Below are 22,349 nucleotides of genomic sequence, written 5' to 3'. Positions count from 1 at the left end.
TTTTGTTTCTTCGCTATCTGTTACACGTTGAACTTGTCAACCCATCTAGGCTCTGAAAATGATATGTTCCAAAAAGAGTTTTTTCCTGAACTGATGACACAATCCGTAATCACATGGCTATAGGTTAAGTCAGGTTTTAAAGAAATACAGAACATCGAAAACAGGGACTAAATTGACTTTGCAGACGGTTGAACTTTATCCTTTTCAATCGTAGACATCGGGACTGGTGAAAACTTGCGACATTTTATACAACCTATTGGGTATTATGAAGCTGTCCGTAACTGTTCATGACCATTGGATGACCTTTATCCTTTTCAATCGTAGACATCGTGACGGATGAAAACTTGGAACAATCTATATATATAAAAATAAGTTGTCTGTCTGTGGATGTGTGGATGGATGTGTGGATGGATGTGTCAGGTGACGTCACCTGAAAAAACTGGATTAGGTGACGTCAAAACTGAAAAAACTAAAAAAAGGCAAAAACTACAAAAAAAACTAAAAACTAATAAAAAAAATAAAAAAGCTAAAAAACTAAAAAAACTATAAAGGTAAAAACCAATAAAAAACTAAAAAAAAAACTGAAAAAACTAAAAAAAGGCAAAAACTACAAAAAAAAACTAAAAACTAATAAAAAAAGTAAAAAAGCTAAAAAACTAAAAAAACTAAAAAAACTAAAAAAAGGTAAAAAACTAAAAAAAATAAAAAATAAAAAAAAACTAAAAAAAAGGAAAAAACTGAAAAATAAGCTAAAATAAAGGTAAAAACCAATAAAAAACTAAAAAAAAAAGGAAAAAACTAATAAATGACGACACTCAAAGAGAAAGCGACCAGGACAAAAAACTAAAAAAAAAGGCAAAAACTACAAAAAAACTAAAAACTAATAAAAAAAATAAAAAAGCTAAAAAACTAAAAAAACTAAAAAAAGGTAAAAAACTAAAAAAACTAAAAACTAAAAAAAAACTAAAAAAGGTAAAAACTAAAAGAACTAAAAAAGAAAAAAATAAATGACGACACTCAAAGAGAAAGCGACCAGGACAAAAGGAATGTTCGATTAGCAATCAACAAAGCACCGGGACACAGGGAGTATAAATGACGACCAGGACACAAGTAAAAAAAAAAATTAACAAAACTAAAAAGAAGGTAAAAACTACAAAAAAACTAAAAAGAAAAAAAAACTAAAAACTAATAAAAAAACTAAAAAATCTAAAAATCTAAATAAACTAAAAAAGAAAAAAAAAGGAAAAAAATAAAGGAGAAAAACAAAACTAAAAAACGAATGTATATACAGACCGGTACACCGGGATACAAATGACGACCGGGACACAGGGAACATAAATAACGACCGGGACACAGGGACACAACTACAACGGGGACACCGGGGGAAACAGGGGGATATAAATGACGACCGGGACAAAAAAACTAAAAAGAAATAAAAACTAAAAACTAATAAAAAAAACTAAAAAATCTAAAAATCTAAATAAGCTAAAAAAGAAAAAAAAAGGAAAAAAATAAAGGAGAAAAACAAAACTAAAAAACGAATGTATATACAGACCGGGACACCGGGATACAAATGATGACCGGGACCCGGGACACAGGGAATATAAATGACGACCGGGACACAGGGACACAACTACAACGGGGACACCGGGGGAAACAGGGGGATAACCTGACAATCTATTTATATGCAAAGACAATGGGACAGCAAAGAATGTTGTATATTCGCAAGTTTTACGTAGTTAAAACCATATATATATATATATATCTATATTCACAGGTGGGACATAGGGACACAACTACAATGGCGCGTAACTATTATGGCGCGTAACGACTTACGCGCGCGGGGGGGCTTGGGGGGGGCGCGAAGCGCCCCCACCAACTAGGTGTTGGGGTGGCGCGAAGCGCCACCCCAACAGCTAGTATCTTATATAATCTACTTGGTATTATAAAGCTATCCGTAACTTTACAGGATCAAAATACCATAGATGATACTCCATTAATTATTACGAAAACTTGGGACATTATCTTATACGACCTATTGGGTATTATGAAGCTGTCCGTAACTGTTCATGACCATTGGATGACCTTTATCCTTTTCAATCGTAGACATCGTGATGGATGAAAACTTGGAACAATATCTTATATAATCTAGTTGGTATTATAAAGCTATCCGTAACTTTACAGGATCAAAATACCATAGATGATACTCTATTAATTATTACGAAACTACCTCATTGTATCGTTTGCACCCGTTGCGTAAATACTTAATTCTAGGTTACAGTGAGTGATAGACCATTGATACAAACTTTCTTGTCGTCAGATTTACAGAGATCGAATACAATGTGCACCAATTTGCACAAATTTTTAGCCCAAAGTGAACTGATTCTTACTTACAAGTCCGTCTCCCGTGATAAGACATCAATTTCACCGGAAACAAATAAATGGGTACACCAACTAGCAAAAGTTTCAAACCCCTCATCACTGAAGATGATTGTAGCTTAACAGCCGATTATTACTTACAAGTCCCCTACATGTCTTACTTACCAACACTGGAACCAAATTGGTCTTATCATCAAATACACCGGAAACAAAAAATAGGTACACCAACTAGTAAGAGTTGCGAACCCCTCATTGCCGAGGATGATTATGAGCTAAGAGCCGACTGTTGCTTACAACTCCCCTATATGTCTCACAATTGGTATCGGCCTATTTTTGGTTTCAGTGTGTACCTTACTACTGAAGTTGTCAACCCCTTTAAACTTTCAAACCGGTATATCTCATGAAGGAATTTTTGTACAAAAGAATGGATAACATATACTTTAATCAGCTCATCAAAAGCTATCGACTGCCGTCGAAAAAAAAAAATCTATCTGTCTTAGTTCAAAAGTTGACTTTTTTGCCGTAGGCCAACTTTCTGACGTCATCACTTAGAAAGGAGCAAAGGATAAACTCTAATTTCTTTAGCAATGAGAGAACTTTTAAAGTTTAAGAGGCACATCTGATACCATTTCTCTACCGCAATCCCAAGTGCGAAAAACCGAATGATAAACTCAGCCGAAATCACGGCAGCACTTTCGGACCCGTGGGAAAATGCCGCTTTTTTGCTTCTCTAAATTTTTCTATTTATCACTCAAAGAAGATATATTGGCTGTGGGGCAGGGTAACTGTCGCATATATTTAACACTTATAGATTTTAGTCCATCTTCAATTTGAAACTGGTGCCTGCCTGCTTGCCTGCTAGAACGGAGCTTTCCACTCGAAAGCAGAAACATGGTTTGATGAAACGAAAGCTTGGCTGCATAAATTCAGATAGTCCTCTCTGACATAGGCTATACAACTCCTCTTCACTTCACACACTATAGGCTCTGGCTCAAGGACAAGCAAAAACCATCCTTTATGGCCCCAGGCAAGAGTTCTACGAAGCTTTCCAAAATGTAAAGTCGTATTCATCAATCCGGCCTAAGGTCCACACTTTCCGTAAAAACCGCAGAGGTTAGACCCTTACCACTTTCTAGGAATAAGCTGAAATCGGGGTGCTAGGAACAAAAAAAAAAAACACGACAAAACCAAAGTGTTGCTCTCGCAACACAATTGCATAGGAAATTCCTGTCCTTGTGAAATGAAGTAATTTGAAACCTGACAATGCTGTATGGGAAAGGCATAGCAAGAGCATGGTGCTAAAAGCTATCATTCCTGGTTCAGTGTTAGAAAATTTGTTTCTATGTTGAGTGATTCTTTGAATGTTTTTTTTTTTTTGGGGGGGGGGTGTAGTAAAGAGTTGAAAGGATCGAGACAGAAAACTTTTCTGGGGTGATTGGAAAGGAATGAATGAATAGATCTTATCGATGTAAAAAAGTTGAGAAGGATTTTTGTTTTGATTGTGAGGTAAAGAAGTTGAAAAGGCTGATTGGTTTTGATATGGTGCGTTCTTTAACTTAATTATTTAATTCAGGATTAAGGACATATTTTTATTTCCATTTTTATAATGAAGTGAATGGTTGTATTAACCAGGGCCCATAAAGGCTTTAGTGTTAATAAAGGTCATAGCACGTATTTTCAATCTTTGAGTAAGAACACTAGGATAATAGTATATTCCAACAAAAAATAAACATAAATGACCATGTTAGGTTGAATCCAAATAGGTAACATTTACCAAATAGGTACCATATACAAACACACACACACACATATATATATATATATATATATATATATATATATATATATATATATATATATATATATATATATATATATATATATAAATGTTGTGTTTGTCTGTCCGTTACACTATCTTTATCGTTACACTGTCTGTCTGTCACTAAGTATGACGTCAATATATACAAAAAACTAACTAAAAAAAACTTAGAAGAATTAAAAAAAGAAAAAAACTAAAAAAGAAAAAAAAATAAAAAAGAAAAAAACTAAGAATGAACAAACTAAAAAAGAAAAAATTAAAAAATAAAAAAAAAATAAAATATGACGTCGAAAAATTAAAAAAGTAAAGAATAAATAAAAAAAACAAAAAAAACTGTAGGATTTTAAATCATCAGCATAATCTAAGTTGAGGAAAGTTTTCTTCTCCATTTGATTCCATATTAGTTTACAAATACGCATTAAACCTTTGGCGAAACGTCTTATTAATTTCTCAGCCCAATCCTTAATCTCTTTTCAAAGTTTGATGGGAAGTCAAGAACTCAATCGACTTCCTTCTCAAACTGAGAAGCCACATTTCGCTTTGCAGTAGTTTAAAATTACTTGCAAAATACATTTTGGTAGTTGTATGATATAGCCCCTTCCTAATATTCTTCTAATATGTTTGTTCTGACGCTCAATTCTAATTAAATTTACCAAAGTAATATAAAAATGTTATACTTTAGAAACGAATTTTCGCTATATATTTGCACATTAGGGGGTGGGGGTAATGTGTAACGGGTTTGCATGTCTAATTATTTTGCATACTATGTAGTAAGAATTGTTTTCTAACTTCATACCGTTCAAACAGTTTATTCCCACCCCCTCCCCCTAATGTGCAAATACATAGTCCAAATTATATATTCTCCATCTATTCTGTCACTTCTCTTTGTATTGTCTCACGGTAATCTTAAAGAAACTACCGAAAAAAAAACTGGTTCTGCTATGCGTCAATGAATGAACAACTTGAGCGATAGGGGGGTTATCATACAATTACATATATCTTCATTAGACACGGTAACATGAATATCTAAAAACAATTATCTGAAAATTTGGGTTTTCAATTAACACGACGCACTGTCACTCTTGTTAGGATTTCTTTGAGGACTGGGGTGGATTTATGTTTCTAAGGCCTTGCTAATCGGTAATATTCAAAGACAATCAGTCTTTAGATTTTGATCCCCCTGTCTTTCCTTGAAGGAAAGGTGGTTTTGCTACTGTCAAGACTTCTATTCACTAGCAGCGATATTAGGCACTTGGTAGTATATACCTGGTATATGGAGATCGTCGTTTTGAGCTCTGCAATGCGAAGGCTTGCTTAAACCAAAACTACTTAAAATAATCCAGGGGACTTTAAATAGGTAGTTTTAAAATTATTTTTAGTTGTACTAAAAAGGGCCCAAGTAATAAGATTTGAGTGGAGGCAACCGCAATATAATCCAAGCTTTTTCTTATATTGTACTTGAAAATTTTCTAGTTTCTGGCTGGAGCTGCTTTAATTTTGGGTTGAAACTATCACCTCATGAGATACCTTTATCTTCTCAACGGTTTCGCTTTATCTTATATAAATATTTTCTAGTTGCAATTTTATTTAACTGTCGTCCTTGACATGACCCGTACTATTTTTTTATTTCTTTATTATTTTTATTTTTTTAGAGACGTAATTTGATTTCTTCTCATATCAGCCTTCCATACTCCTTGGATTGAATATCTAACAAATAAATGATATGGAAAAACGTATTAGTTATTTTCATACGTCTAGTGTCTTGCACACTTAGCGTAAAAATTAGTTCTGAATTATAGATGTTTTTTGTAGTTTATTTTTCTTAGTTTGTCTTGCACCAACTTGTGTGTCATTCTTCGTTTCTTCTTTGTATTTTGTAGGTGCAGTGAACGCGATGCTTGATGTTAGTGAATATAGGAAAGTGATTGACTCCTGGAAGATGCCTAGTGTTCTTGCGTATTTTGATGCTTTATATGCACTCTGTAATCTCTTGGTCGTACGACCAGACAATTTACGTCAAGTCCGTTCTGGTGAACTCCTTGTAAGTCCATTATCTTTTCTTTAGTGTAAATAGGGAAGCTAGAATATGGATTAAGTTTCTAAACTAAGTTTAAACTCAAGTCTAATAGTTTTAGACACGAATAAGTAAACTAATTAATAGCTCAGTTCCTGCATCAAACTAAATCGCTGTAAATCGTAAACTGTAAATATTAATTCAGCAACTCTTCAGTTCATTATTCGAAACACGGTCGTGTCAGTTTTCCCAACATTGCCGCAAAATCAATTTTAGCCGATGTCTTAAATGGTTGCTGCTCGGACCGTGGCTCTGTCCTAAGTTTGATTATTTACCCTATAAACCACAAATTCAAATAACATAAAAAAAAGCCTATATTATACAATAAATTGTATAATGTCAATTACTTAAAAATGCAAATAATGGGTAAAAATATGTTCAAAAATAGCCTTTCATAATACGGAACCAATTATGTCAAACAGTTCGTGGTAACAAACTGTAGTAAGGAGCGACCCGGCTCAATAGTAACCGAAACTCTAAAAAATGGAACTTTGATACCAATAGTTACATCAAAAGATTTGCGTTTTAATGCTGATTTCAAATATATAAATTTCATGAAGATCAGTTATACCCATCAAAAGTTACGAGCCTAAGAAAATTTGCCTCATTTTAGAAAATAGGGGGAAACACCCCCTAAAAGTCATAGAATATTAACAAAAATCACGCCGTCAGATTCAGCGTATCAGAGAACCCTATGGTAGAAGTTTCAAGCTCCTATCTACAAAAATGTAGAATTTTGCATTTTTTGCCAGAACGCAGATCACGGATGCGTGTTTATTTGTTTTTTTTTTTTTTTTTTTTTCCCAGGGGTGATCGTATCGACCCAGTGGTCCTAGAATGTTGCGAGAGGGCTCGTTCTAACGGAAATGAAAAGTTCTAGTGCCCTTTTTAAGTGACCAAAAAAATTGGAGGGCACCTAGGCCCCCTCCCACGCTAGTTATTTTCCCAAAGTCAACATATCAAAATTCTGAGATAGCCATTTTATTCAGCGTAGTCGAAAAACCTTATAACTATGTATTTGGGGACGACTTACCCCCCCCCCCACGGTCCTCGTGGGAGGGGCTACAAGTTACAAACTTTGACCAGTGCTTACATATAGTAATGGTTATTGGGAAGTGTACAGACGTTTTCAGGGGGATTTTTTGGTTGAGGGGAGGGGTTGAGAAGAGGGGGATATGCTGGGGGAACTTTCTATGGAGGAATTTGTCATGGGGGAAGAAAATTTCCATGAAGGGAGCGCAGGATTTTCTAGCATTATTAAAAAAAAAAAACAATGAATTGGGACAAAATTCAAGCTTTAGTGTAAGAGCGAGGTACTGACGAGAGGGTGAACCCTCATATATGTAATAAAAACATGAGAATACAAAACGTAAGCTAATTTATAAGTTACTTATATCTTTTGCTAATAAAAACATTCGTAAAAAATTAAAAGTTCTAGTTGCCTTTTCAAGTGACCAAAAAATCGGAGGGCAACTAGGCTTCTCCCCTGCTCCTTTTTTTCTCAAAATCATTCGATTAAAACTATGAGAAAGCATTTAGCCAAAAAAATAAATATGCGAATTTCGTTTTAATTATTCCTCTGCGGAGAGCCAAAGTCAAAACATGCATTGATTCAAAAGCGTTCAGAAATTAAATAAAAAAAACTAGTTTTTTAAACTGAAAGTAAAGAGCGACATTAAAACTTAAAACGAACAGAGATTACTTCGTATATGAAAGGGGCTGCTTCCTCATCAACGCCCCGCTCTTTACGCTAAAGTTTATTACTGTTTTAAAAAGAAGAGTTGAGAGAAAGAGTCAAACTTTAGCGTAAAGAGCCGGGCGTTGATGAGGAAGCAGCCCCTTTTATATACGAAGTAATCTCTGTTCGTTTTAAGTTTTAATGTCACTCCTTACTTTCAGTTAAAAAACTTGTTTTTTTTTGTTTAATTTCTCAATAGAACGAATTTTTCTTGATATTTTTCATAATTTCCCAGGCCTGCTTTTAACAATGAAAGGGAAAAATAAAGTTAAAATCTACAAAAAACAATAGATCGAGACTTGGAAACAAGACCAACTAGTGACTACAAGAAATGTAGAAATAGAAACTTTTTAAAGCTAATTGAATATTTGGGCTGTAAACAGAACATCCATTTCCAGCAATGAATAAAAACTAAATGAATAACTCAAAGAATATAAAAGTATCATTCAAAACAAAACTTGACACAAGTAAAACTTGGTAAATATGAATTAGGTAAAATTGAAAAAAGCGGCGCGTAGAATAAACTGATATAATGAAGTCGAAGCCTTGAGTAGGTGCATGCTCAAGACTAAGTATGGTTAATTGTTAATCACCTCGACGTGGAACACCTTTCTCCTTGAAAGGCTCTGGTTGAACTGAGGAGATTGCACGGCAGGAAGCCCTTGCAGGAATGCAACCACGCGAATACCAACTGTTAATAAGTGAAACTCAAGGTCACATCTTAGAACCAACAGTGCCATCTAGCATTACCAAGCAGCATTACTTTTTTTCTCTTTTGCGAAAAGGCAAAATAGTTGTATTTGAGTTCATTTTCCTTATGTTGCGTACACTAACTTAGCCCTAATTATTTTATAATTAGAGCAAGTATTTAAAAAGAAAATAATTTGCCTGCTTTCAGGCTTTATCTAAATAAGCTCAGAATTTATTGAAATTCAATTTTGAATCATTTACAGTTTAGCTTGTTTTTGCATTTACGAATTTGAATTTACTCGTACCTAGTTTTTCTTGGTAAAGCTGGAATGCAAGTGATGCTAGAGCTTTTAGTCCTCAATAATCTCGCTTTAAAGCCCCCAAGTTTCCTCTATTATCAGCGTTTCCAATCTATAAGTGTCATGCTACGTAGGCAATTTGCCTAAGCTCTGTGGTTAGGTCACGTGGCACTATGTATGGCCTTGCACACTTAAACAAGTCCTTTCAGAGTAGGCTAACGGAGCAATCCATAAGCAATCATAAGCGTCCTCTACGATCATCACAGGTATCATAAGTAAACTGTTCAAAATTAAGAACGTGGTATGAACATTCAACTGACACTGAAAGTTTTAATCCTTACGAATCTCACTAAACTTCCAAAGTTTCCTCTTATCTATTTCTCATTCTTTTCAAAATTTTAAGTGTCTCACTACCTCCGTAATTCGTCTAAGCTAAGTAGCTAGGACATGCTACTTTTAGAATAAACTTTCACGCTTAGACGAATCCTTTCATAGTAGACTACCGCAACAATCCATAAAATTGTCACAATTATAGCCTACAATTATCAAAATCATCATTATAAAATTAGTCGTGGAAGTCTCTTCAACAAAAGCGTATTAATTTATTTACAAATTTATTATTTACTTATCCGGAGTTCTGTATCCATGCTACCATGTTAACTTCTCTATATCATTACATAATCTTAAATAGCGCAAAATCCTATCTTGAGGTTGAGTAATTGAAACTACCTACATTCTGGCACTTTTCTCCGTGAGTAAAGTATCGAGTTGTGATAATGTGAAAGGCTCTACGGTGTAGTTTGTAAGCGCCCGTTGAAACACAAACTACGAATATGCCATATTAGTTTGACCACTTATGTGCTCCTACTCTCGTGGTATTCTTGTCAGGTTTATTTTTTACAGCCCAAGTTGACAGTTTAAGAAAGGGAACCACGCATATGTGAGCGACTGATTAGCTCAGAGATCAACTATAAAATAGCTACTACATCCTTACTCGTTGTAATGGTTAAGACCATTGTAATGGTTTCATTATTCCGTGGTTTGCATGTAGCTTCAATGTATAGTCAGGCTCAATGTAGCGAATGGCTATGATTCTTCTTCGTTAGTTGCGGGCTTGAACTGAGAAATGCACAACTTGCTGAACGAAGAAGAGCTTACTTTATATCAGAAGATAGGGAGTACAAGATGATAATCGAGTCATTTAGGTTTCTGGAATGCTTGTGAGTAACCCAAAGTTTGCTATCGGTCCCCAGCCGTTATGTAAATAATGTAAATCATTGTAATTATTTATTATTATGGCAAAAGACCTTGGAAACGGAGAACCATTGCCTCCACACCCCAGTAACAGAAACAATTGGGTTACTGGTGTGCCCTGCGGCGTGGTATTTTGAGATCTGGCTTCTCGATCCTTTTTCCTCTTGACAGAATATAGTCTTCCTTGGTTGCGTTAAATTATTCCCATATCCTTAGAACCTCCGAGAAGAAGTCAAAAATCTTGTTCCTCAAAAGAAAGGGGGAGTCACCCTCCACTCTTCAGACATAAGGGATTGGTGGCGCCTGGTCCTCAGAGTTGATATTTATAAGCGAGCTTCTTTCTGCCACTCCAGATCAATTTCCAACGAATTTTTTCTTGTGCCTTGGCTGGCGTTTAATATGTCCAGGGGAACTGAGCTTCTGGGCATGATTTAGGTAGCAATCGCTGGCTTCAGTCAATCCAACCTTGGCAGTATGTTCTGGAAAATATCTAGCCTCGTGTTCATTCACTGGACAGGACGGTCAGTGGCTAGATGTTGACTGAAGTATGCAGCAATAGGCCTTTATCAGTGCCTTCTACTGTTAGGAGCATCATGAGAAGATTGTTTTCCCCGCTCTTCACCATGTAGATAAAATGCTGATTAGATATTTTTTACCTAACAACTCAAACGTTTTTTGTCCTAAAAGGACATACTATTAGTTTACTGTATTGTTTTATTCTATATTTGAGGCATCGATGTTAGGGATTTTTTCATCCAAAAATACCGAGGATCAAGGATGAAGGCACTGGTAATGTTTAAAAAGAGCGACGAGCTTACGAACAAATTCTCTGCGTAATGCCTTGCGTATGGAGACTGAGCTGAAAATCTTATTTGAGATTTATTTAGTGAAATATAATATATACTTTACATGCACATATATGTACTGTATTAAAATTCAAAATTCTACATTAAAATTTTATATCATAAAAAATTTTTTTTCGCAAATCATATATATGTAGTTGAACATTTTTTGGATGGTACTAGCTAATTTATTTTTAATCATTTTATTTTACAGGCTGCCTTGGACAATTCCATAATCTTGAGCTTTGTTCAGCTTCGGACTGATTTCAAGACATCAAAGTTATTTCAAAATTTGTGATTTTTCCCTACTTTTTTATTTTTTCCGCATTAAAATGATAACGTTGTTCCTGGAGTTGAGATGGGTAGATATGCTTGTTTGCTGATTTTTGTACAGTTTCTGTGTCTTATATAGACAATAGTAAATAGATCTTGTAGAAAAATATCATTGAAAACACGAATGTAGTATTTTTTGGGTAGAGAGGATAATGAAATTCGTGTCGACAAGCTAATTGGACGAAACACGTTTAAAACGGGAAATTCGTTTATCAACGAAGATTTGGAAAAACTGTTTTTTTTTTAATTACCAAACAAGTATGAATATGCAAATCTGTAAAAGACAAGCCTTGTATAGTTATTTCCTAACTAAAGCAATATACAAGCTTTATTTTATTCTTTGATTTTTTTTTTAATTACGGACTCGAAACCTATCAATGAATATCTCAACCATTGTTTCGGATTACTAAAGAATTTTACTAACTTTTATTAGATACTATATATATTAGCTCGGGGAAAGTCGATTGCTAGTGAAATCTCTAACGACATTTTTATTAAGAAAATGTTCCTTAAGATAAGAAATATAGACCTTTTTTATTTTGAAAGGTTTGAGAAAACCCTCCAGGTTAAGTTTAAGGAGGCTAGTTAACTTTAAGGAGGGATAGAAAACCCTCCAGGCTATAAGTTAGGCAAGTTCTCCATTGTTCTCGCTGGGGAACACACGCAGGTTGACTACGGGTTGACTTACTTGAATATATATATATATATATATATATATATATATATATATATATATATATATATATATATATATATATATATATATATATATATATGATATTATATATATATGACATTTGGGTGGAAAAGGGAAGAAAAGGAGACATATCAATGCCACCCATGCAAAGAAGTGATTTCCTTGTTGTTTGAGGTGAAGGCTTGTAATTCTCCTGTACAAGATTTTTGACGATGCTGATTCTAAAGGTGCATTTTTCATTATAATATAGCCTCATTTCAAAGAGGTTTTGGGCTTTTTTCGAGATCCCCATAAATTTTTTTATCAACAAACTTTTACTTTTAAGGCAAACCGAAATAATTGTTACCATTCCTGTCTCAGCGTTAGGGGATAATATTTTCTCATTAGGCATTTTTTTTTTTCAAATGCATTCTTCAACTTTTGGTTTTTTATGGGCTGCGATATGCCTTTTACTAGTTCGCAGCTACTGCTGTAACCATTATAGCACTCAAAAATTGTAGTACTTATAAAAAGTACGTAGATATGAGTAATAGCTTTTAAATGAGCCATTAAACATCTCTCTAAGATGTGTCGTATCCTTTTAACCCGCCTAATGTTGCAGTTGCCTGCTGTTGACCAGACGATTTATGAAGAAACGGAAAAACAATAATATGCTGATACTATTCATGTCTTGTTAGCGGGTGGGGGGGGGGGGGGTGGCAGTCCCCCCCAAAAAATAGTCGGCTTGTGAATCTGCCCTGACTGGAGAATTGACAATATGCAAAGCTCTATATTGATATATTTCCGAATATTGGAGCGCTTTTGCTGACTCTCATTACCCTATTAGACTGTGTGGCGTCTGTTGAACACGTTTTTTCTGCCTCGAGAAGATTGGATTTGTGGCTGAGAAATAGAATGCCAGAGAAAAGACTCATCGGACTTGGTCTTCATCTTGTTTACTGTGATTTTGCCATAAGCGTAGAAAGCACTATTGATAAATTTACTAATAATGGCAATAGAAGGCGACTTCTTGTTATGTAATGTTGATAGTGTTTCTATAAATTTGGTTTTGTAGATAGCTTTGCAAAACCACCGTTTAACTTAATTTGGAATGGGAGTTTTTCGTAACAATTAGCCACTGTTGTCGGTAAAATTTATCACCATAAATACTTTTCCAGTACAAAATGGCAAGAAATATCACAACGCAGAGAAAAATAAAATCTGCTATGGCCAAAATGTAGAAAAAATCAAAGGAATATTACTTTCTGAAAAAATTCATCTGCTATTTTGCTTGAATGTTAGTAAACGAGAATAGCAGTAAAATAGAATATCTTGAATTGGGATTGAGACAAGGCATATAAAAACCAGAAAATGCTTAATTCTACGGATCGATCAAAATACTGGCTGACGCTTTTGGCGACCTGGGCATGGAGCTGGTCAAAAATTGACTTTTTTTGGTAAAGTTGATACAAGCGATAAGTTCATCATTGACAATCAAATTTCTTAACAATAGTTCGTTTAAATTTGCAAAACAAGGATTTTATTTTTGAAATGCCAGGAATCCACTCAATGGAAGACTTGTCGAAAATAAAAGTAAAAGATGCATGCAGAACTTTTTTAAAATCTCAGGAGTTAAGAATTCAGACTTACAATATTTTTGAAAAGTGAGTCAAGTATAGCCTGTTATATGGCCATAAGGTAGGCTGTAATAGCCCTTTGGCTGACTAGCTCATACTCTTCTGGGTATTGGTTTTCCATATTAAGATTCTTAAGAATTCTAGTTTAATGACTTTTGGCTATCTTGGAAAAGGGCCAGGTTAGGAAAATGAAACTTTTGGGGATGGATCTACAGGCTAAAGTATATCCTGCAAAGGTATTTTAAAGGACCCACCTCCACCCCTTCTCCCTCTAGAGGGCCCTGAAACTCGTCCACATGACAGGTACTATACCTGTTAAAATTTTGACAAAACAACATTTTACCTTTATTTTCAGTTACCAGTTGCCTTTTCTCTGCCTTTAATTCTGAAAATATAATTCCTGTTATTTGAGTAGAATTCTGAGCTATATCAATGTTGTTTTTTTCAAAATCTAGGAAATGTATTTGCATAGGCTATCTTTAAATGAATATAGCAAAGAACTGCTCCAGCTATTAAATAATTTCAAGCAAGTCTTTAACCTATATGGCTAAATAGACCTATATACTGGCCCAATAAGGTGTCCTGGTAAAATTCTAGTTGATTGACTTTTGGTTATCTTGGAAAGAGGTTAGGTTAGGAAAATGAAACTTTCAGGGATGAGTCTAAAGGCCAAAGCATGTCCTGGGAAGGTATTTTGAAGTACCCACCTCCACTCCTTCTCCCTCTAGAGGGCCCTGAAATTTGCCTACTCAACAGGTGTTGACAACACAACATTTTGCCTTAATTTTCATTTACCAGTTGCTTTTTCTCTGCCTATAGTTCTGAAAATGCAGTTCCTGTTATTTGAGTAGAATTCTGAGGCATATAATTTTTTTTTCAAAACTTAGGAAGTGTATTTGCATATCTTCAATACCTTATAAATTGGGATTGAGCAAAGTTTTGAAGCTAAAAACAATTTTGTTGTACTTCGATCAAGCAGAAGATCTGCTTTGCAAAGTTTCACTTTTATGACACACATATTTTAAAAGGCCAAGGCCCTCTAGAGGGGGAAGGAGTAGAGATGGGTACTTCAAATACCTTCCCAGGACATACTTTAGCCTTTAGACTCATCCCTGAAAGTTTCATTTTCCTAACCTAACCCCTTTCCACAATAGTCAAAAGTCAATCAACTAAAATTTTACCTGGTGTGCCTGTAGAGATAGTCAACATAAAATAAAAAATATTTATGATAACTGCTGCAGCTATGTTTAGATCCTAGAAGTAGCAAACAGAAGAATTAGGAGTAAATTTAAGTGTGCTACCTGACTCCATACTGCCTGTATAACTCTTTATGTCCTTTTTGTATACCATATTCTCACTACTTGAGAACAACATAGGAAGGATCAGAAAGAGTGTTACCACCACAAGCCTGGCTTGTGGCCTTGATAGGTTAGCTGAAATCAAGTCTAGTCTACAGGATCAAGCCTCTATGCTTGAACCTGTTGCTTTTAGCTCTGGTATGCATATAAATCCAAAGAAGACAAAAGTCATGCCTACCAAAAATTATCTGAATCAATGTATTGTTTATGTCCTAGTAATTGGTGAAAATTTTGGATTGACAATCAAGTTTATACACCTAGGGAGACTGCTTATCATCAGACAACAACTGTCCAATGACATAAATGAGATGTTCCATAGTAAATATAAGCTTGAAGAAATTGTCCCTCCCCTTTTAAAAACAAGCCTGTATCAGTTCATCCAAAATCTCGACTTCAATCCATGAATAATCCCTGTTTCCATGTATGCCCTGATGCAGCCTATGAGAGCATCTGGGACATAAGTAAAAATAAATTATTTCAGTGTGAAATGATACTGAGCTTTAACTTATCAAAATTGCTAACATTCAGGGCTACCACAGAGTGTCCTATTAAGTAAATGTTCTTATGGTTGTTAAAGCTGAATTTAGGTTCCTAAAGCTCCTTTTCTTGCTTTGGGGAAAAAAAATTACCTCTTGAAGATTGCAGCAGTAGCTGTGTACTCAATATTTTGAGGAAAAAATCTTCAGTTACCACAGTAATGGAAATTGTAACCTTTATTCAGATTTAGCTGAACATAATTTGCATTTTTGAAAACAGGCTTTTCCAAGTTTGAAAAATCCTGAAAACTTTCAAACATGATGTCAAACCATAATAAAAAGTTCATAATGATGTTACATTTTGAAAACCTAATAAGAAAGTTTAAAAAAGATCCTCCAGAACCATTGCAGGCACATGAGGTGTCAAATTGATATTTCAGTTTCTGGGTTTTAGAAGCAATACTTTATGACAGCAAGATATGTTTCAAGGAAGATTCTCAGCAGAGTAACTTAGCAGGCATTAAAAGTTTAAACCTCTTTTGCATCTCTTGTGATTTGTTTTCTGTTCAGGGCACATTAAATATTGTCTGGAAGTTATCCATTGCTGCCCAAAATGAATTGCTATTTCAGAAATTTAAGCTACTCTACTTATGCTGGCTTTCATCAGAGCCAGTGGCTTTCATCATAGTTGGAACAGCATGATATAGGATGAGAAGTATCCACAATTGTCTGCTTTCATACAAAACTGTCATATTTATTTTACATCAGTCTGCCAGTATTGAGCACAGTTTTTTCTCCCTCCACAAGCATACTCAGAAAAGAAAGAGCATCTGCACTGAGCTCACTTTGAACAAAAAATTATTTGCAGTGAATGAACTTGGTAATGTGATAAAACTGGTAACATTTGCTAGAAAAATTATGTTTTTTACTTGGAGCTACAAAAATCCTTGAAGAAAACAAATGAGAAAGAGCAGCAACTTGTAGAAACTTTTTTGGAAAGACAGACAGTAGAGTTCCTGAGGAAGTCTCTTTAGGAAAAAAGATAGGCTTTGATTTGAAGGAACTGAATGCTGAAGGAAAGCCAGGATTAAGTAGCTGAAGAATAATATTGATAAGAAGGATATGGTCAAGGTACAGGTGGCATAGGCTATGAAATCTTTCTCAGTGCACAGAGCAAAAAAGGTAGTTGCTACTCTCAATACTGATCAAAGGCAGATGCAATCAAAGAAGGATCTGGTAACCACTTCCACATTCCAGCAGAAGAGAACACAAAATGAAAAGAAGTAGGTCTTGGTTTCTACTTTTTGCAATCATCTTATAATATTTTTGTATTTTGATTGTCATGTCTTTAAAAGGGGAAATTTCATATGTCACAAAAAAAGTGAAGAGAATTAAATAAGGAAAGAAAAACTCTAGAGGGACTAGAGTAGCTTATGAAAACGCATTTGTTTGATGAAATGATGATTCTTGACTATTCATTAAGACTCACTGATCATGGAGAGATATATCCAAATCATCATTTTAATTTTTTTTTCTTTGGTTGAAGTTCACATGCACATGCATGGAATTTCTGGTCCATTTGTTTTCCCTTTTAGACAAGTGTTATTTTCTGCTTATTTAGTGCTTTTACTTCTTTAATGCTTTCTGAAACCAAGTTTTTGGTCTGAAAGGGTCCATAGTGAAGTCCCTTTTTGAATAAAAATTTTTCTGCAAGTCCCTATTTTTGGCTCTCCAAACCAGGTGCTGTCCTGTTATATATTATCTTGAGTTTTAATTCTGGTTGATGGAAAGAGGAGGTAATGAATTAATTTGAATGTCAAGTTTACTGTTATTTCACCTGTTCAAATATTGCATCTTTAGCATAATTTAAAAATAAGGAAACAAAAAGCAGGAACAAACTTGAAAATTTAAGACACAATTTATACACAAGCTTCGAATCTAAACTTGCAGACAAAGCTAAGACAAATCCAAAGAAATTTTGGTGATATGTCTCTAGTCAAAACCATAATAGACAAGGCATCAGGAAACTGGTAACTGAGGAAGGTGAAGAAATAACCAGTATCAACAAGCTTGCAACCTCATTAAATCAGCAATTCATTTCTGTTTTCACCACTGAACCTAATGGTCCTTTACCCTCTTCGCCTGAATACATTGTAAAATCCCCAATGGAAAGCATCACTCTCTTGCTTACAGAGGTTCTCAGACGCTTACAGAAATTCAATACTGACAGATCACCAGGACTATTCAGGCTTATTTATCACAAAACATCCCAGGCTATTTAAAGGAATTGCAGCTATCATAGCAGAAACGCTTAGGAGAATTTTGCAGACATCACTTACTTCTAGAGAGCTGCCAGCAGACTGGAAAATAGCCAACATTACACCGGTTTTCAAGAAACATAATTATTCTAAGCCTGAAAACTATTGGCATATTAGCCTGACCTCAGTTGTCATCAAAATACTTGAGTGCATAGTCAATGATTTTATCCTTAAGCATTTCACAACCAACAAGATCTTGTCCCCCAAGCAGCATGGCTTCCAGTCAGAGAAATCAATTGAAACAAACCTCTTGGAATCATACAACAAAATCACAGACCTAATTGGCCACAAATATCTGGTTGACCAGATCCTGCTGGACTTCACTAAGGCCATTGACAAGGTTCCTCACAGTCGACTACACTCCAAAATATCTGCTATCAGCATCAATCAGGCTGTTGTAGACTGGCTGATGAATTTCCTTACAAATTGCAAGCAGAAAGTTTGTTTATTTGCTACAGATGGCCAACCAACCTACTCTGACAAGGCCAAAGTAATGAGCAGAGTACTGCAGGAACTGTACTGTTTTCAACTCTCTTTCTGATTTACATCAATAGCATATTTAACCATATTGACAATGGTATGCACCTGTTTGCTGATGATGAAAAACTCTTTGAGGGTATTGCATGCCCTCAGAGTAGCCAGCACAACATAGATAAGCTACAAGTTTGGACCCAAGACTGGCTTCTCCAATTTAATGTAGAAAAATTCTGTGTATGACACCTTGGACCCAATGGCAAACTAAACAATCTACAACCCCACCACCAAAGTAAGAGAACAACTAGAGAACAGAGAAGAAGAAACTTAGTGACATCATTGATGATAAACTTAAATTTCACAGCTATGTCCAGCATGTTGTTTCCTGTGCAAGCTCTAGTTTTGGACTACTTAAATGAACTATCAACAGAAGACAAGCATCTATATTTATAAAACTATATAAGGCTCTCTTCAGACCCCATTTCGATTTTGGCATGTGTCTTGCTGGTCCTTCTTATCAACAAGATATGAGGCTCATCAAAAAAGTACAGAGACGAGCAACAAAATACATACAAAGTCTAGCATCAACCTCATATGAGGACCGCCTCAGGTACCTTAAACTACCCAATCTGGTTTACAGACGCTTGCACAGCGATATGATGCTTACTTACAAGCTGCAGAATGAAAAGCCAGCAATCTTTGATTCCAGCTTTCAAGTCACAGGTAAAAAAGTTTCTTTTATCTCGTGAGTAATTTTGATGTAAGGCCCGTTCTAGGTTGTTATTCTATTCAAGGCATTTCCCTGATTTATTTGCTGTTATTTTTTTTTCTGTCTTCTTCTTGTCTTTTTCCTCTTTGAGTAGCATGATATGAACATGGTTTTAATTAGCCGAGGGTGATAACCTTGCTTGCCCTTACAAGCTTATTGCCTTTCTTGACAGGCGAATGTCGAATAGTGTTAATAAATGTATATGTATATGTCTCAAGCTCCTGATCAAAAACTCGCGTAACATTCTTCTCGAGAAGAGTCTTAAACCATTGGAATCAACTGAAAGATTCAACTGTCAGTGCTCCCTCCATCCAGTCCTTCTAAAACCAACTTGACAAAGAATTGGAGAAGAAGCAGTGGAGCTTTGACTGGCAGTCATCAACTCAAGAGTACTACAGGTCTGGAAGACCTTAAAGCTCTCAGATGGATTGAGGTGATTAAGGTAAAAACTATTATCATTTGGCTGCATCAAGAAATACACTTTCAGATGGTCTGTGTGCATTTTATGAATAATGTTAATTAGATCAGTTGCACATAAGCATAGTCTTCAAGGGCTGAGGGGGTGAGGGAGATGATATTGTCTAAGGGAAGCTAAAAAATTTTTTTTACCCAAGTATCTTTATAAGATCTAGTCCTTTTGGGTGAATTGGAGGGGAAAATCACCTCTATCAACAGGCCTATCTACAACCAAAAATCAGTTGTAAAACCACGGATATGCCCTTTATGTGTGAACTTCTAATGTCCCAAAAACGTTGGTTTTGAGGTTCAAACTTCCCAAATATTTTACTTTTAAAGTTTTCTGTATATTTTTTTTTGACAGGAGGGGTCCTTTGGTGAGATCCTTCAAATTATTTTTTCTGTCAGAAAGTGCAATAGGTGCTGCTCTAACCTTCCCTTTTATTCTAGGGGTTTCAAGGACTACCTGAATGATCAAAATGGTCAAGATTTTATATCTTTTAAAAAATTGGCTTATGATGTCACATGTGAATTCAACAAAATCTCTAAGCAAATAATTGAAGTTGAATCATTGCTGAAATCAATTGGCACTGGTGATGCCTTAAATGCTGCCAATTTAATTGAAGTGATACAGAGTAAAGAACAAGAACAACTGGAGAAAACCATAGAGATGTTTCTCTCACAGAAGGATGAAAAAGATGAAGTATTTAAGGAGTCAGATTATTTTGGCTCAAAAATTGTTGAATACCGTGCAAAATTGCAAGGAATAAGAGAATCTATCACGGAGAACACAGAAGAAGTAAGACTGATTTTAATGGATATATGAAGTACAATCTCATTGAGAAGTTATAAGGATTTAAGACTGAATAAAATTATCTGTTGAACTTGGGAGTTTGAGCATTAGTCTAAATAATCTAAGAAACTACTAGAGCTATTACAGTGTGTAATTAAGAACAAAAATGGGAATTTACAACAAAGAGCTGGATTTGCAGAAAACAGAGGAAGTGAGAAAGGTTTTAAATTAACATTTGAAACCAACACTAGTTGTAGAATAATGATAACTAAAGACTAAAAACATTTATTTGAGGTGTGGGTACTAGTTTAGAATGTGTAAAACTTCTGAGAAACATCTATTATAGCCATTAATGCCACTAGAACAAACAATTATAATATACAAAATTACTGTAAAATCACTTTTTTCTTTTTTTTTTGTCTTGTCAACTGTTCATTGTAGAATGATGGAACTTATGCTGTTGGATACATCTCAATGAGAGGAAAATGAGTGCAGAATCTGCAATTATTTGTCGATTATTTATTATATTCTTTTTTTTAAGAGGTGTCCCTTGATTGGGCCCAGTTTCCAATCTAGGGACAGTAACTTGAATCACATTGTTAGACCTTTTTTTGCTTTAAATTATCAAAGAATAAATACTTTAAAAAAAGTTTATTTTCATTTACAAGAGCAATATGGTACTTTTAGACTACAATTTTCTTCCACAACAAATTAAAAAAAAAACAGTTAAGAGTAGTGAATCACATAAATTATCTTTGGCTCTGAGCTAGTTAATTGGAAAACTTCCAATATCTTGGAACTTCAGTTTCAGTTAACATCAAAATGAACTTGCTCCAATTATATAAATCAGATTTAAGACCTTATATTGATTATGGACTCATTGTTTATAGAGCTTGTGCAAAGATCCTGATGTAAAAAAAAGAAATAACACAAGACAACATAATCTGTGTCATATTTGGTCTTAGGAAACTAACAAGTAATAAGTTTTTGCTTACTGAGAGTGGGTTATCAACAACAAATTATTAACGAAGATTTTTCTTGATAAATTATCTTACAAAAATTGAAGCAAATAGCTGTCATACCTTGCATAACTGCTTAAGAAATTCATCCATGTAAAGAGGCATTGGAAACGTATATGCCAATATCCAGAAGAAATTCCCAGAGCCAGTAAAGTCTATTGCACCCACCTTCCCCCACCCGCTTCCCCTCGGAGTCGGTCATTCCCCATAATAAATACTAATTCCTTGAAGTGGAAAAAAACTTACCCCCATTACTTTCATCCAGAAATAAAATTGCTCAACTCCATACTATTGCATATAAAAACCATTTCCGAATTTTTGTTGATGGGTCCAAAATGAATGAAAAGGTGGCAAGTGGAGCTTTTCTCCCACCCCTTAATATTACAATGGGTGAGAGAATGTATGATAATGTGTCTATAATGTCTGCATTGCTAAATGCCATAATCATGGTATTAGAACACCTCATGAATAATCAACCTTTGATCGCTAATTTACAAGATATTATAGTTTCTTCTTACTCTTTGTCAAGCCTAGAGCTGCTGTCTTCAGCTTCTCAGTATGAGATGGATATTGACACATTTCATTGTCTTAGCATTATTGATAATCTTACTTCAAAAGGCATAAGAACTTGCCTCCAGTATGTTCCGAGCCACTCAGGAATAACTGGTAACCATCAGGCAGATGAAATTGCAAAAAATGCTTTAAATATTGACCAGCCAAGTGGTAGACCAATACCCATTGGAGACATATACCACTGGAGATTATCAGACATTATTTGGTCTGGCTCAAATTTTTTGATTTTCAGACGTTTTCATATCAGTTCCCTAATTCAAGTGGCTCAGTTCCCTCTTCCCCTCTTTGCAGGTATTTGTAATTTAGAAAATTAAGCAATTGATCATTGCCTATTTGAATGTAATATGCTGATGTCTGCACAGTATATCCTGC

The 22,349-nt window shown here is 34.9% G+C and overlaps 2 protein-coding genes across 7 annotated transcripts in view; both read left to right on the top strand.

Annotated features, from left to right (window-relative positions):
* The window catches only part of LOC136031059 (exocyst complex component 5-like), a 223,056-nt gene that overhangs the window by 70,123 nt on the left and 130,584 nt on the right, over positions 1-22,349 (top strand). For 3 of the 5 annotated variants that reach the window (XM_065710299.1, XM_065710300.1, XM_065710297.1), the window contains exons 14-15: positions 6,079-6,239; positions 11,310-11,441. The exons of the other annotated variants lie outside the window; for them this stretch is intronic. In XM_065710299.1, coding sequence (XP_065566371.1) covers positions 6,079-6,239; positions 11,310-11,393 — 245 coding nt within the window. In that variant the 3' untranslated portion in view covers positions 11,394-11,441. Of the gene's footprint in view, positions 1-6,078; positions 6,240-11,309; positions 11,442-22,349 lie in introns of those variants that run through there. 5 annotated transcript variants of the gene reach the window in all.
* Positions 13,603-20,476, top strand: LOC136031578 (uncharacterized). Of its 2 annotated transcripts, none has more exons than XM_065711245.1 (2): positions 13,603-13,768; positions 20,043-20,476. In XM_065711245.1, exons 1-2 carry the CDS (start codon positions 13,656-13,658, stop codon positions 20,416-20,418), a joined length of 489 nt encoding a protein of 162 aa, XP_065567317.1. In that variant the 5' UTR covers positions 13,603-13,655; the 3' UTR covers positions 20,419-20,476. The 2 variants fall into 2 exon arrangements, with proteins under 2 accessions (XP_065567317.1, XP_065567318.1); XM_065711246.1 differs by having other exon boundaries at positions 13,701-13,802.

This window comes from Artemia franciscana, chromosome 9 (genome assembly GCF_032884065.1).
Source record: "Artemia franciscana chromosome 9, ASM3288406v1, whole genome shotgun sequence".
Classification (NCBI taxonomy): domain Eukaryota; kingdom Metazoa; phylum Arthropoda; class Branchiopoda; order Anostraca; family Artemiidae; genus Artemia; species Artemia franciscana.
The sequence above is the reverse complement of the archived record's forward strand: the minus strand, read 5'-3'. Positions and strand labels throughout refer to the sequence as shown.

What these genes read in the sequence shown, in the direction of transcription:
- LOC136031578 (XM_065711245.1), top strand. Translation starts at nt 13,656, where the DNA reads ATGCCAGGAATCCACTCAATGGAAGACTTGTCGAAAATAAAAGTAAAA. An exon ending in ACTTACAATATTTTTGAAAA is followed by an intron (nt 13,769 to 20,042) that starts GTGAGTCAAGTA and finishes CTTTTATTCTAG; the next exon opens with GGGTTTCAAGGACTACCTGA.